We start from the raw sequence: 15,016 nt of genomic DNA on the forward strand, positions 1-15,016 counted from the left end.
GCGACACAGACAATAACAAACAGCAGGTTTTCTGACGCTGTCTCACTTTTTTTTTTTTTTTTTTTTTTACAAGATTGGCAATATTTCGTGCTGCAAGCCAATAGATGTTAAAGTGCATTAAAAGTTAATGTGAATGAAGCAGAAAAATAAAAGCGTAATAAATTATTTCTATCGACTACATTCAAATGTTAAAAAAAAATTAAAAAAAATAGACTTGTAGCTTTTAGGCTATTAATATGTGTACAAATTTAGAATACAACGCACAGCTCATAACTTAACGTAACTAAAATATATAATAAAGTAAATTGACCCCAGCTCACAAGACAGCTGTGTTATGCTAGCTTTCATCGGGTCACTGTTGAACGAATCGTCCACGGACCGCACATTAGCAGATGACAACAACAAAACAGACAGAGCTACTGAGAGGGTGTTAGCGTAGTTAGCTACCTGAGATAAACAACTTGTGATTTTGTTCGTGCGTTACACCTTCTCGGCCGTAGTTTGCCAAATTAGACATTTCTAGAGCAGCAGTATGGTTAATCTGTGTAACTAACCATGGTTGTCACTTATTCTAGTCTAGTTTAGTCTAGCTAACGTTAGCTAAGTGGCTCGCTAAGCTAGCTATATGTATGCCAAGCTAAAACAGGTTAGCTAGCTAGCTCAGTTGCTAGCTTTATAGCTAGCCAACTCGCCCAGACGAGGTGGAGACAAGAACGGGGAGATGCGAGCAAAGTGAGGTAAGGAAACAACATCATTTATTTAATTAATTCAGTGTGTGATGTCATTCTTACACCAATATACGTCTGAGCAGATTATGTGGGTCGTTTTGCGGAATTCTGTTACATTTGTCAAATTCATCGACGTTAGAAATAGCTGTCCTGCGCTAGCCTGACAGCTGTGTTAGCTAATAGCTAGTTAGCGCAGTCAGCGAGTTATTATTGACCAGCTAGCGCGCTAGCTGCTGCCGGTGGCCCCCTTGTTTGGCACTGTACCCAAGATAAACTGGAGGCCTCTAACACTGAGTAAGTGTTCTCCTAAACAAAACGGTGAACATAAACATTTGCTCTCGGGTAACCCTGAAGGATAGGAGGCCCACAGACGTGCAAACTGCTATTGACGGTGATTAGCAAACCGACATTCGCGTAGTATGTGATAGCAACTTAGCAGGTAAGGTGTTTTATATTGTCACGCTAACAACACTCAACAATCAGTGGTTTGTTCTTGCCGACTCTATTTTTTAATATCTGTAGCTTGTCATATCACTGGTGCAGCCTTCTGGCTCGCCACTTTACAGAAACACATCAACAAATGTGAGCTGTCTACTTCTTCAGGCACTTCTGAAAGTTTGTCTTTGTGTTACATCAGACAAACATATTAGATGACTTCTTACATATTTAACACTTGACAGTAACCTGTAACCGACCACAGCGTGACTCAGCTTAAGGTCACTCAGTAGACAACAAAGGTTTTACAGGTTCCTGTGGAAGGAGTTCATGTCATGTTGGTCTTTTTTGAGTTAATCTCTCATCTCTCACCAGTACGTATTTACTGATTCAAAATTAAAACTTCATAAAAAGTTAGATTATCAGCGATCTCATGTACGTCTGTGTTTTTTTTCTCTCCACAGGTCGGCCTTGAATGACTAAATGAGCAAGACAGGCGAGTGCCGAGAACTCTGGGAGATTCAACATGAAGTTGTATGTGTTCCAGGTCAACAATGGCAGCACATTGACATTTGACACTGATCTTGCTGTCCAAACGTAAGAAACTGGCATTTTACCAATTTTATTGTCAGAAATAGTGGTGAGTACATCTTGACTGTGGTGACCTAAATATATTCGTCCCTTTGTCTTTAGTGTACTGGAGCTTAAACATGCCATCCAAGCCAAATACAAGATTGCAATTCAACATCAAGTCCTCGTTGTCAATGGAGGGGAATGTATGGCTGCAGAGAGGCGTGTCTGCAGCTACAGTGCTGGCACTGTAAGTTTATGCAATTTGTTCATCAGCTTTTTATTTTCCTTGAGGGTATACAGGCTGTGTGTGTGATGTTCTTACTGATGTCTTACTGTTGATCTTTAGGAAACCAACCCCATATTCCTGTTCAACAAAGAGATGATCTTGTGTGACCGGGATCCAACGATCCCCAAAACCACCTTCTCCATTGAGAGTGAGATTCAGGTTAAGGTGGAGGAGTCTCTACTGATGCCAGCTGTCTTTCACACTGTTGCCTCGCGAACACAACTTGCTCTGGTAATTATCTTTCTTTTTAATGACATGTATAATATAAAATCATGTTAACCTATCAATTAACTATGGAATGCTCCTAACTTGCCCTGACATTGTTTGTTTGTCTTTTCTCTTTGCCTCTCCAGGAAATGTTTGAAGTTGCCAACAAACTTAGCTCTTTCTGTGAACGTTTGGTTCATGATGAACACCTTCAACACCAAGGCTGGGCTGCAATTATGGCTAATCTGGATGACTGCACTCTGTCTTATCAGAAGTTGCTCGTGAAATTTGACACGTCGTACGCAAATTATCAAAATGACTTGGAAGAAATTAAGATTAAACTTACAAAGTAAGTGTGGGAACAGAGGACATGGTATTTTTTTAATGTGCTTATCTTATCCAATAGTTATGAACTTGAAATAAAAAAGTACTAATGGTAAATAATAACAGTTTAAAATGATTTAATCACAATCGTAGCTCAATCAAATATCTGAATTAGTGGTAAATACATGCAAGTAATATCTTTCTGCTAAAAGGAAATGAGCTTGATGTCTTAATACACGTGTTGTTCTGATCGCAGGTTAGGGACAGCAGTTTCAGTCATGGCCAGGATACCTCTGCTGGAATGTTTAACAAGACACAGCTACAGAGAGAGCATGGAGAAGTCCAGCTCAACCCCAGGAAAGGATTCAGATGGGACAGAAGAAGAAAAATCCACTGACTCTGTGCTCTGCGGTGCTGGTGCAAAGAGGCCCTCCAAGTTATCAGCCTCCTTCTCGGCCCCGGGGACGGCCACATGTGAACCAGCTGGAGACAAGGAAACAAATGAAATGACCGACAGTGGTGGGCTGAGAGCTGCGCTTTTGGATGATGACGACGATGACGACGATGACACTCCAGAGTTCGCCAACCCGTCCAGCTTCAATGTCACACTATTAGACTGGATCAATGTGCAAGACAGACCCAATGATGTGGAATCTGTTGTGAGGAAATGCTTTGACTCCATCAATAGGGTGAGTCACAGATGAATGAATAGACGTGTCAATAGAGTTGTGGATGTGTAGCCAAGTATTATGGTGGAAAATTCCTCACTGAAATGTTTCTTTCAGCTCGACCCACGGATCATTCAGCCCTTCCTGACAGATTGTCGTGACACTATTGCCAAGCTAGATAATCAAAACATGAAAGCCATCAAGGGACTTGAGGACCGGTTGTACGCTCTAGACCAAATGATTGCAAGCTGTAAGAAGTTGGTGAACGAACAGAAAGAACTTGCTCAGGTATGCAAAGAGAGATAAATACAATTTAACGTGCTGTGTTTATCTTCTGTTTTTAATGAGTTATGCTGATATGTCGTCTCTTACAGGGATTTTTGGCCAATCAGAAGCGGGCTGAAAACCTGAAGGATACATCTGTTCTGCCTGACTTGTGTCTGAGTCACACCAACCAGCTGATGATCATGCTGAACAACCACAGGAAGCTGCTGGACATCAAAAAGAAGTGCACCACTGCCAAACAAGAGCTCGCAAACAACCTTCAAGTCCGACTCAAGTGAGACTGAAAACCACTTCCTCTCTTTGAGCTTGTTCTATTTTATGTCGGCTTACTGATTTTTAAAAGTTTTAAAAGAATCGTGTTTGTAACTTCATCGGTGCTCATGATTTTGCATTAGATGGTGCTGCTACGTGATGCTTCATGCGGACCAGGATGGCGAGAAGCTTCAGGCTCTGCTCAGACTTCTGACAGAGCTGATAGAGAGAGTGAGGGTGGTGGACGCCCTCAGCACTGTGCCCCAGATGTACTGCTTGGCAGTGGTGGAAGTCGTCAGGAGAAAAATGTTTATGCGCCACTACAGAGAGGTCAGTGCTAAATCCCATTATTGGACACTAATCATGTGTCCAGACACGGAGATACAAAGAGGTGAGCTCTTTTGCCTCAACGAGTCTTTGGCTTTTGGGCTCATTTAGCGCCGAGGACATAATTTACATATTCTGCTCTAATTGGGAAATGTTCTCTTACTTTACCGCTATGATGAAGAGAGAACAGACCTATTATGTTGTTTACTGTTGCTTGACGATTAAGTTCTTTTTAAGCCTTTTTTTAGTCCTTCATTGTTTTTTGTCTTTTGGGGGAAAATGCCTGCTTTTCATTGGCATTGCAGTCTCATGTCTTTGCTGGAAGTGGAACTGGTCTTAGTGCTCTTTCATGTGGAACATCCTATTTAGGAGGCTCATGAAGGACTAAGAGTGTAACGCTAGGTGGTTTGGAAGTTTTGCTATTGGTGACGACTCCCATTGCATCAGCATGAGGCTAAGACTTTATCAGCTCTTTGAATCTTTGCCGAAGGCTCCTGTGTGTATATCATGCTTCAACTTATTATGACTGGGAAATAAGCTCATATCTGTCCTCTGATTTTAGGTTTGTTTGTGTCTCTTTGTTGTTGTTTTTTTCTTTTTTTTTACTGTAGTTGATGCAACAGGAAACCACTTCTGTGTGCACATTTTTGCTTTCCTTTTCTATTTGAACATGAATGACACTAACTGATCTCCTTTTGTGACATTTAAACTCTTATTAGAAAATTGCTGTATAGCTGCAACATTAAAAAACATGCTTAGGAACGCCACAAGGTCCTGAAAGTGGACATGTTCAGAAACATAACTATGAATTTGTTGTTGTAAAATCTTCACAATTATTCTTTTCAGTGGGCGTATGCACTTGTGAAGGATGGCAAACTACTATACGAGGCAGAGAAGTTCAAAAGGGAATCCTTTGGGAAACTCTTTAGTAAGTGCCCTTTGAAAACTCTAACCTGATGACATTTGAGTTGTGCTTGTAAAATAACACAAGATCAAGATTTGATTATTGTACTTCTTTTGTTTCAGGGAAGTCTTTCCTCAGAAATCGTTTGTTTAGAGGACTTGATTCGTGGCCTCCAACATCCTTTTGTGTAAGTTAGAATTTAAGACTTTGACCAAGTTGTTATTATCATGTACATTATTTCCAGTGTTTTCTAAGCTGCCTCTTTGTTTGCTCTGTCTATGATCCGTATAGACACGAAAGCCCAGAAGGTTTGATGATGAACTTCCAGACATCTCTGTTGAGGACCTGCAGTACTTGAAATCTTGTTGTCCTTTAGAGGTGCAGCCTTTCCTAATGTAAGTCACTGTCCTCAGTTTTTGAACTTGTTTTTAGTATAAACTTGACATTTCTCTAACCCAGAGTGGACAAATTCTAACTTCTGCACTGAGTCTCTAAAAACTAGTAGAAAATCGGTCAAACCGATGTAGATCAACGCTGCAATTTAGTGAAATTATAGTCTGTGAAATCATACTGGGTGTGTTTGGTGAGGAAGGGCTGGGTTGCACAGCTGTTCACGAAACTATACATGAAATACACAGATTGTTGTTAAGGTTACGTTAAAGCTGTAAATTATTAAATTATTTCTAAAATTGTATTGATTGTTTTGTTTCTACAGGGTCCCCACAATGTGTGACTTTGAGCCCTTAAATCGACATGTAGAGACGCTTCACCAGCTGGTCCAAGCTGCACAGAGTGTGGATGAGATGTCTCAAACTATTACTGACCTGCTAAGTGAACAAAGGGTAACAGCAGCTTCATTAACAACCTTTTATTTGTGTTATTAATAAGTATATAAGTAGGTTCTACATCGGTGCTGAAACAATTAGTTGATTAATCGATTGAAAAAGTTAACTGCCAACTATTTTGCTAATTAATTTAGTAATTTTTAAGCAAAATGTAAAATAAAACTTGCTGGTTTTACCTTTTAAGTATATGGATTTGCTTCTTAGTTTTGGGGGTTTGGGACTACTGAGTGAACAAAAGTAGCAAATTAAAGGCTTATATTGGGCTCTGAGGAGTTATGATGAGTATCTATCACAATTTTTAAGTTGCAGCCCTGTTATACATTGTATGATTTTGCTTTTATGTAAGTATTTCACTTCTCTCCGTCTCCCTTCATCTGTTCTGTTTTTGCAGGAATCTTATTGTCGGAGCGCTCACAGATCAACTGTGCTGACCCCACAGACTGAGAGCATACCTGGGACCACAACACCAATGTCCTCCAAAACCCCTCCATCACTTAGCCTTCATGGACCCAGCTGCCAGCCCTTACATGTTCCCGTCCCAGCTCCTCTGGAGGACTTATCCCCAGACAGCATAGATGCACAAACATTTGACTTTGAAACCATTGGCCATCCAAACATGGATCCAGTCCTGCAGCAGGGCTCCCTTGACTTGGATTCTCTAGCAGAGAGCCCTGAATCTGACTTTATGTCTGCTGTTAATGAATTTGTGATTGAAGAGAACTTGACCTCTCCGAACCCCATCAGTGACCCAATTAGCCCTGAAATGATGGTGGAGTCGCTGTACTCTTCAGTCATCAATGCTATTGACAACAAGCGTATGCAGGACACCACTATACTAGAGAGGGAAAACTCAAGGATAACTGTCCTGAAACAAGTTATCGACAAGTACCGATCGGCTGCTGAGGAGTCCCATTCCAACTTGAGAAGTGTTAAGGATGACCTCTGTCACTTAAGAGGCATGGTATTAAAAGAACAACATGACTTTGGCTTTGTCTTGAGGAGTATGACCACAGAGGTGCGCAACATTGTGGATAACATCCGCCAGACCCATGAACTGGAACTGAAGGAGCAGCATCAAAGCGAGCTTCTCTCTCTTCGGCAAGAGCTTGAGAAGCATGTTCAAACACTAACGGAGGAAAACCAAGTAAACCAGAATATTGTGAGAGATGTCCAACGCGCGATGCTGGAGCTGGAGGGGCTTATGGAGCGCAAAGAGAAAGAACTCACTCAGCTTGAGAATGAGAAAGAGCAATGGGTTGAAACGGAGAGTAACCAGAAGGATAAGATCAAGAACCTGGAGCAGATGGTGAATGATCAAGCTGAGGAGATCAAGACCCTCTCCGCTTCAAGAGACTCTCTGACCAGCCAGCTTGAGAATCTGCACTTTGAGATTGAACGTAGCCAGCAGAAGATTCGGCAGGAGTTGGAAGTTGTTGAGCAGACCCACTTAAAGGAGCTGGAGGAGCGAATGAAGCAGGAACACAAGGCAGAACTGGAGACCCTAACCAAGGATAACCAGGAGGCTCTGGAGCGCCTGGCTGCTGAAAATAGTGCAAAGTTAAGCGAGGCAGGTGATCATCATGCCAATGTGCTTAGAGAGAAGGACAAACAAATAAATGACTTGGAGGCTCGTAGTACTGAGCTCGCAGAGCTCCGCTGCAAGCTAGAGGTTGAACTCGCCCTCAAAGAGTCGGAGACAGAAGAGATGAGGCTGTTATTTGACGAGGTCAAGATGCAACAGGCTGAGGCTGTGAAGTCCCAGGTAGAGGCTGAGACCAAAGTCCTTAGCGAAGAGTTGGCAGGTATCAAAAAACAGCTTCAGGTAAAAAATGAGGAGTATGAAGTGGACCTAGCAGAGCTGAGGACTCTCATGAGGATTGAGAAGGACCACTGCATCTCAGAGCTGGTGGACAGACACGATGAGGAGACCATTTTGTTGCGCAACGAGCTCTCCTCCCTGCAGCAGCAAGCCCAGGACGCTGAGAGGAACCATGCAGAGCAGCAACAGAAACTTAAGCAGGAAGTTGACCAGCAAATAGCAGATCTGAGTGAAGAAAAAGAAAAGCAGTTGAGGAGTTTCAATGAACTGGAGCAAGAGTTGAGGACTGTTGTCAGCAATTTGCAGGCAGAAAATGACCTGCTGTCCAAAAAACTAGAGCAGGACAGGCAAGCAGCCGAGAAAGATTTAGAAAGAGAGGAGCCCTCTAAGGTTGTATCTCCAGATGCCTTTAAAGAGTTAGAGCAGCAGAAGGAGGAGATGGAGAAGAGACTGTTAGACAAAATTAGACAACTTGAGAATGAGCTTCAGGAGAGACGATCCTCAAAAAGGTAAATGTTTGCTTTGGTTTTTTGTTTTTAAAGTTATAAGCGAACGTGTTTTATACATTTCATCTGCTTGCATTTAGAATAATACAATGACAGATAAGGTTAGATCAGCAAACGATATATTCTACTGTTAATTGAGAATCCCTTTAGTATTTGTGTGTGCTTGTATGACCAGATAACATTACTTCTTGGTCAGAATTCAAGGTTTTTTTTTTCCATGTCTTCCAGCGAGGAGGGGTTGTCGCTGCACGCTGAGGGGTGTGCAGATGCTGGAGCACCTTTGTCTCTAGACTCGGCACTACAAGAGCGGCTGCAGCAGGAGAGGGCCTCCCTGCAGTCCCAGATGGACCTCCTGGAGAAGAAGAAGAATGAGGAGATACAGAACCTCAAGACATCATTAATTGCAGAGCAGCAGGTTTGTGTTGGGGGGGCTGTAAATAGGTGGGAAAAACAATATGTCTTGTGCTGTTAAGTGAAGAGGAAGCAAACCTTTATCTAATCTCCTTGTAGATTGTTTCTACAGTTGATGATATATTGCACTTATAAGATACAGCTATCGGATTGCATCAAGTGCATCGAGATCTGCTCAGCTCCTCAGCATTTAGAGGTAGACGGGGATATTAATATTCTTTCCGTCCCATTTACATCAATTAGGTTAGTATTCAGAAACACCTTTTAAGTTTTTCAAGATCAATCAACATTTTCCAAGCCTTCATTAGAGTAGGGTGTACTGTCAGGCTGTTGTATTAGACTCCATTACTTATAGATGAACTTAAAAAATAAACTGGCAACCGAGTGTATGGAGTGCAGTGGTAATTTTCTAACTACATTGAAGCACCGCCTAGTCAACTTTAAACGGTGCCGATTTGTAACGCAATGCAGTACAGCAGGGAGACTTACTTTGTGAAACCTTTTCTAATTTTTAATCATTATTGACGCTCACTTTCAGCCAATTACATTCAATTTCAAGTTAAGCCTCATAAATCAGCAGGATGTTCTTTCTTTTATTCGTCCTTTTTTTTCCGTGCTGGCACCACTTATGGTCTGTCTAATCGCTTTATACCAAAAGATCCCCAGGGCACAGCATAAAGTGTTTTGTTTTCCTCTTCACACGGCCATTAGTTGTGTATTTTATCACTTATTGATTGCAAAGATTTCTCTGAATCTCTGTTGTGGTTATTGGACCTCCCTCTCTTGCACCACCCCTCATAGTTAGAGCTAGTAAAACACTTGTTTTGCACAAAATATTACATAATTGAGCTGTGATTACTATTAATTGAAATGACAGTTGAGCCAACATAATTCCATTTCATTTTTGTCTCTTGTTCCCGGGTATGATGCATGGTGAAATGATCAGATAAAGAACAAAGCAAAAAAAATCAAACAGATTGGTAAAAAATCAACCAAACAACTGTAACTCCCATGGCTGCAAGCTGATCTGCACAGTTGGAACTTCCTCTCTAAACATTTGTGCTTTGGTTAAAATTCCCCATTGTCATCAAAAAATTGCTGTTGAGCTTGTTAAAACTCTGGTAATGGTGATTTTTTTTTGTGTGTTTCTAGACTAATTTCAACACTGTTCTGACACGCGAGAAGCTGAAGAAAGAGCAGATCATCAAAGATCTCACAGACAAGTTGCAGAAAGTTACCCAGCAGCAGGACAAGGACAAAGGTGAGTGCTGTAGAGAGTAATAATTATGTTGAATGAAAGAAGCTGTTGTTGCACATTTTGTCTTGAAACATGCTATGTATATTTAAAACAGTTAATCAAGACATAAATATATATATATATATATATATATATATATATATATATATATATATATATATATATATATATATATATATATATATTAAAAGATTGCATATCATACCATGGTAATATAAGCGTGTTAATATTATACCTAATAAGATATCAACAATTATCTTCTTCTCTCGTGCTTAATTCCATTTTTAAGATGAACCGTTCTTTAAAGTTTAACAGGTTGGCATGTTTTGTCCGTCAGTGTTTCTCATTTATCTGAACTTGTTGCAGCTCTGATAGAAACTCTCTCTGAGGACCGAGCCAGTGTCATGCAGGAGAAGAAACACTTGGAAGAAGAGCTCAACCGTCTGCGCAGCACTGCACTCATCTCCTCTGCCTTCTTCACTACGAACCCTTCAGCTCAGGAGTTCCCAGAACTTGGAGCAGCAGCTAGTAGAGCTCTGCCTGTTGCGGGGGCTTGTTCCTCTGAGTCCATGGCTGAAACCGACAGGCTGGCCTCTGTGGCAGCCATTCGAGAAGACGAACAAGTTGATTCAGCCGTGGAGGCCAGCATGGTGACAGTCCAGTAAGCATCTTCTCACCAATTAACATGATTTTGTTGATTAGTTAGAGATGTATTGTGTGGTCTGATATAGTTTACATGCACACAAGAAACAAGGTTATTGGGAAGAAATCAGGTTCAAGTAAAAAACATTTATATGCATTACCAGAACCAGATTAAGGCCTCATGCATTTACTCTCAGTTCACTTAGAGGACAATAGGTGTAAAGGGGAGGCCTTACTGATAATATTCTTATCAATTATACAAATTATCTGTTGGTCAGCTGTAGAGACTTGAGTTATTTAGATATAGCTTTCAGATTTTAACACTTTAATGCAATTATATACAGTTTTCATCTCTTTAAATTTCTTCATGCTACTCTTACTGCTATACTCCCCCAGTTCCTTTTGTTTGTCATGTACATACACTTCCCCTTTAGAAATCTGTTGCATACATACTGTTTACAGTACATAGTCAGGAAATCACGCAGCAGCGATGGAACTCTGGTTAACCAAGTTTTCCTTTTTCCGTGACATGATAATGAGATCAGTTTCCTGCAGAAACCAGACAATAATCAGGTGACTGTAATGAGTGGAAACATGTATGTCTTGTACAATCAAAGGTTAACGTCACTGAATTACAGCACTGTTAATCTTTAGTGCAGTGTAGCTTTCCTGTGTAATTATGCTGCTGTTCTCCAGTCTGTCATTTTGCTTGACCTACCAACAGCGACAACTAATTCAAAAAGATTACTACAAACGTACTGAGTTCATTCAGAGGTAAAGAATATAATTTCTGCATCATCACAGTTTATTTGGTAGCAGTGATGAAATAGCCATGATCTTCTACTGTTGAATAACTGGGAGATGAGCTTATTTAGATTGCTGTACAGTTTTTAAGAATATGTTTATTTATTTTCCTTTACCACTCATGTTATTATGTAATTTGATATGCTTTGCACATTTGGTATGTACAGTTTACCCATAGAAAACTTACAGCAGACCTAAAGGTGGCTGCATTTATACACAGTATAGAGCCTTTTGTTATGATGACATGGAGTTGGATGCCAGTCACTGACAGAAAGAGGCCTTTACTTTCATGAAGAAGGATTTCAAAAGATCGTTGTGTAAAATAATCCGAGAATGGATGCAGAGACAGGACATTTGACAGTGGAAGGCAGGCCGGCAGGCTAGGATCAGACAGTGTAAGTTTTTCATTTATTAACATTAAGATTAAAAACTATTAGCTATTAAAGAGGATCATTTTTACTGTCTTCAGAATGCATTCAGTGGAAATGTATCAATAATGTGATGTTTTCTCTCCTCAGTGATAACATCCTGATGTCAGAGGAGAAACAGCGGATACTCTTACTCGAGAGGGTAAATAGACGCACTGCAACTACTATATTTGAGAGCACAAGACATTGTTTGTGGATGTCTCTATGTGTTTAATTAATCTAATATATGTTTCAGACTTTACACATGAAGGAAGAAGAAAACAAGCGCCTCAGTCAAAGACTGGTCAGTTCTTTATCGTCTCTGTAGGCTATGTAACACCTGCTCCACTGGGTGGCAGTAGCATCAAAGAGTAAAATCCCGACCCAGGAGGCCAAAAGAGCTCAGTGAAGAAAAATGAATTTTTAGGAAGAGGCTGTAGAGGGATGAATATCAGTGAAGTTACATGCTTGAAACAAAAACATGCAATGTAATATAAGTGTTAAAATATACTTTTATGGTTTGGAAATTATTGTATCTTTTATTATTTATTCATCAGCCCTGATGATTGATTAACAAGGAAGGATAAAACTGAAATAAGATAACAGTATAATTGTTTAAATAAGGTGAAAGTGCTAATACTATTTACTGAGCCTTTACCTTGTATATCCCCATGAAGAAAAATGTTAGAAGTCATGTGTAGCCATTATAGCCAGTATTGTCTTTCCTTCAGTGTAACATGTGTAACGTTGGCCTAATCCTTTTCTTTGTAGATGTCTCAAAGCATGTCGTCTGTGTCGTCACGGCATTCAGACAAAATCGCCATCAGAGAGTAAGTGAATAAAAAAAAATAACACATGGCCTCAACATGCACTTTCTAATGTGGTTTTTAGCATTTTTTTTTTTTGTTTTCAGTTAAAACTCTGACCACCATTACATGCAGTGTAATTATACACATTATTGTGTAATTACCATTAATGTGTTGTCTTTTTTGTTAGCAGTTTGCAGAACTCTGTGCCATCATCCTTTTTACCTGCATGTCCACTTTCTTTTTTGTGCTTCAGTTTCCAGGTAGGCGATTTGGTTCTGATCATCCTGGATGAAAGGCATGACAACTACGTGCTGTTCACAGTGGGTCCCACCCTCTACTTCCTCCACTCAGAGTCTCTCACTGCACTGGACCTCAAACCAGGTCAGCTTCGCCACTGTAGTGTTAACATTTGTTTTTTAATTTACTAATAAAATGAATATGTATCAGGGATAGCTGTTAATTAATGGGTTTATAATAATGACACTGTATGTGCATTTGTTCTCCAAAAATGAGGTGTTGTGCTTAATTTTTGCAAGACTTTGCTTTATAAGTAACTTACACATAAACATTTATTTGTGGTTAACTGGGTGTTCAATGAGTATTTTGTTAAACAAGTGGATTTGCTTTGTTGTTTAGCATCAGGGACATCAAGACGGCCGTGGGTGCTTGGAAAGGTGATGGAGAAAGAATATTGCCAGGCAAAAAAGGTAATAAAGCCAAAAAAAATCTTCTGAAGTGTTTTTCTTTTTTCTAAACTTGTGTTTTGATTAACATCTATGAATCGGTATGACAATATTAATGAAGTGTGGTCATGGATATATTTATATTTTTATAAATATTTGTAGTGACAATTTCCACACTGGGTTTGGATTAATTTTTCGATGTGTCCGGTGTTTTCTCTGGGATTGTGGAAGACTACAGGGCAAATTTGGCGGGGGGTTGGGTGTCCTCCCCCAAGAAAAGTTTGTTCTCTATAAAGGAAAAAAAAGAAGCAATTTCACATCATGTTGGATCATTATTTTATCTGTGTACACAAAGTTGGAAAAGCCAGAACAAATAATAAATAAACGACACATGAAAAGCTTAATGCTAAAACTTGCTAAAGAAATCCACTGAGGACTAACTTCAACCATTCGCTCTGAGAAAAGGTCATTTAGTTAGTTTTGACTTCGGGTGCACTTAAGCCTTTATAATAATAAAAATAATAACAATAATAATAATAATAATAACAACAGGGAAAACCCTGGTGTTGCATTGATCCATGTCAGTAATGCTGTTATATTTGTTCATGCACCTTTTAGTACTTTCTTTCTGTCTAACAACACTTTCTTTTTCTTGTCTTGTTCAGGCCCAGAACAGGTTCAAGGTTCCTTTAGGAACCAAGTTCTACAGAGTGAAAGCTGTTCCATGGAACAGAAAAGTATAATAGCCAAGTAATGAGCTAAAATGTATATTTATATTGCTTAATTTTTGAACAGAAACTTCACATCATAATTCATAACTTGAAAATCGAAAGACCTTAAAAATGGAGAGAATTAGGATCATCATCATGCTACTTTGAATTTCAGTTCAAAATCCCACCTGCTACCACATTTTTTTTTTTTTTTTTTTAAAACCCAGATTTGTTATTGTGGACCAAATGCTATTAACTTTATTAGGGCACGGCCCTATACACTGTGGCATAATGCCATTTGACCTGTGTGTAAAATTGAACAAAATTTGGATGTTAAATATTAGTTCTCATTATCAGCATTTGTCCTTTTGTGGAAAATACTGTGTCATTATCAACATAATTAAATAAAAAAAATATACATTTATTATAAATGTTTATGGAGGAATGTTCATGGCATGCATATTGATATATTTTCTTTGATTTACTTATCCAGATAAATGTTGTAGTTGGAAAATGTAGTTAATGCTGTTTGTTACTCACAAAGCAGTGTGGCCCTCTGTCAATACTGAAATGTACATTATGGCTGACTGATGGATGCAGTCGTCTTTGCAATCCTTGAAATGCACTTTCAAAAAACGATGCTTTTGTTGATTTGAAAAGGGAAGTTTAATTGAGCTGTCAGAACTAAGTAAATATATCAGCACAAACTTCTCACTATCATAGATTATTGATATGTAGAAAGGAATACTTTGTGACTGTGTTTCATTATCAGAAGACATTGTACATTACCCATCAAAACACACATGTAACAATAAATGACTGTATTGTAAAAGATAGAGTTTTGAAACAATAAAGGATTGATCCCAAACATATTCTGCTCTTTTTATGATTGATAATTATTGTTCTGTATTTGAGAATTATATATGACGCCAACAAAAGCACATTATTGCACTCGCTCACTATAAGTTTTTCTATATCACAGACAAAACTAATCTGCTATATCAAGACAATTTAGATTTCTGTATTCACTAACAACCGTTTCTTTATCGCTCATTATGAAATAAACAAACAAAAAAATATCCATGACTTCTAGTACGTTTACAGTAAAATGACTTTTAATGATGCTTTTTTTT

The 15,016-nt window shown here is 39.2% G+C and overlaps 1 protein-coding gene across 1 annotated transcript; it reads left to right on the plus strand.

The window, feature by feature from the left end:
* The first annotated feature begins 441 nt into the window (after positions 1-441).
* On the plus strand, positions 442-14,755 carry rb1cc1 (RB1-inducible coiled-coil 1). The gene is made up of 23 exons (XM_073490594.1): positions 442-737; positions 1,628-1,760; positions 1,857-1,983; positions 2,083-2,253; positions 2,376-2,578; positions 2,810-3,242; positions 3,339-3,509; positions 3,596-3,780; positions 3,902-4,088; positions 4,932-5,013; positions 5,112-5,176; positions 5,281-5,384; positions 5,705-5,831; positions 6,226-8,162; positions 8,388-8,574; positions 9,723-9,831; positions 10,195-10,489; positions 11,793-11,844; positions 11,938-11,985; positions 12,453-12,511; positions 12,744-12,871; positions 13,127-13,197; positions 13,839-14,755. The coding sequence occupies exons 2-23, from the start codon at positions 1,690-1,692 to the stop codon at positions 13,914-13,916; spliced, it is 4,890 nt and encodes a 1,629-aa protein (XP_073346695.1). The 5' UTR covers positions 442-737; positions 1,628-1,689; the 3' UTR covers positions 13,917-14,755.
* The last annotated feature ends 261 nt before the right edge of the window (positions 14,756-15,016 follow it).

The sequence above is a fragment of the Pagrus major genome, chromosome 21 (assembly GCF_040436345.1).
Source record: "Pagrus major chromosome 21, Pma_NU_1.0".
Taxonomy (NCBI): domain Eukaryota; kingdom Metazoa; phylum Chordata; class Actinopteri; order Spariformes; family Sparidae; genus Pagrus; species Pagrus major.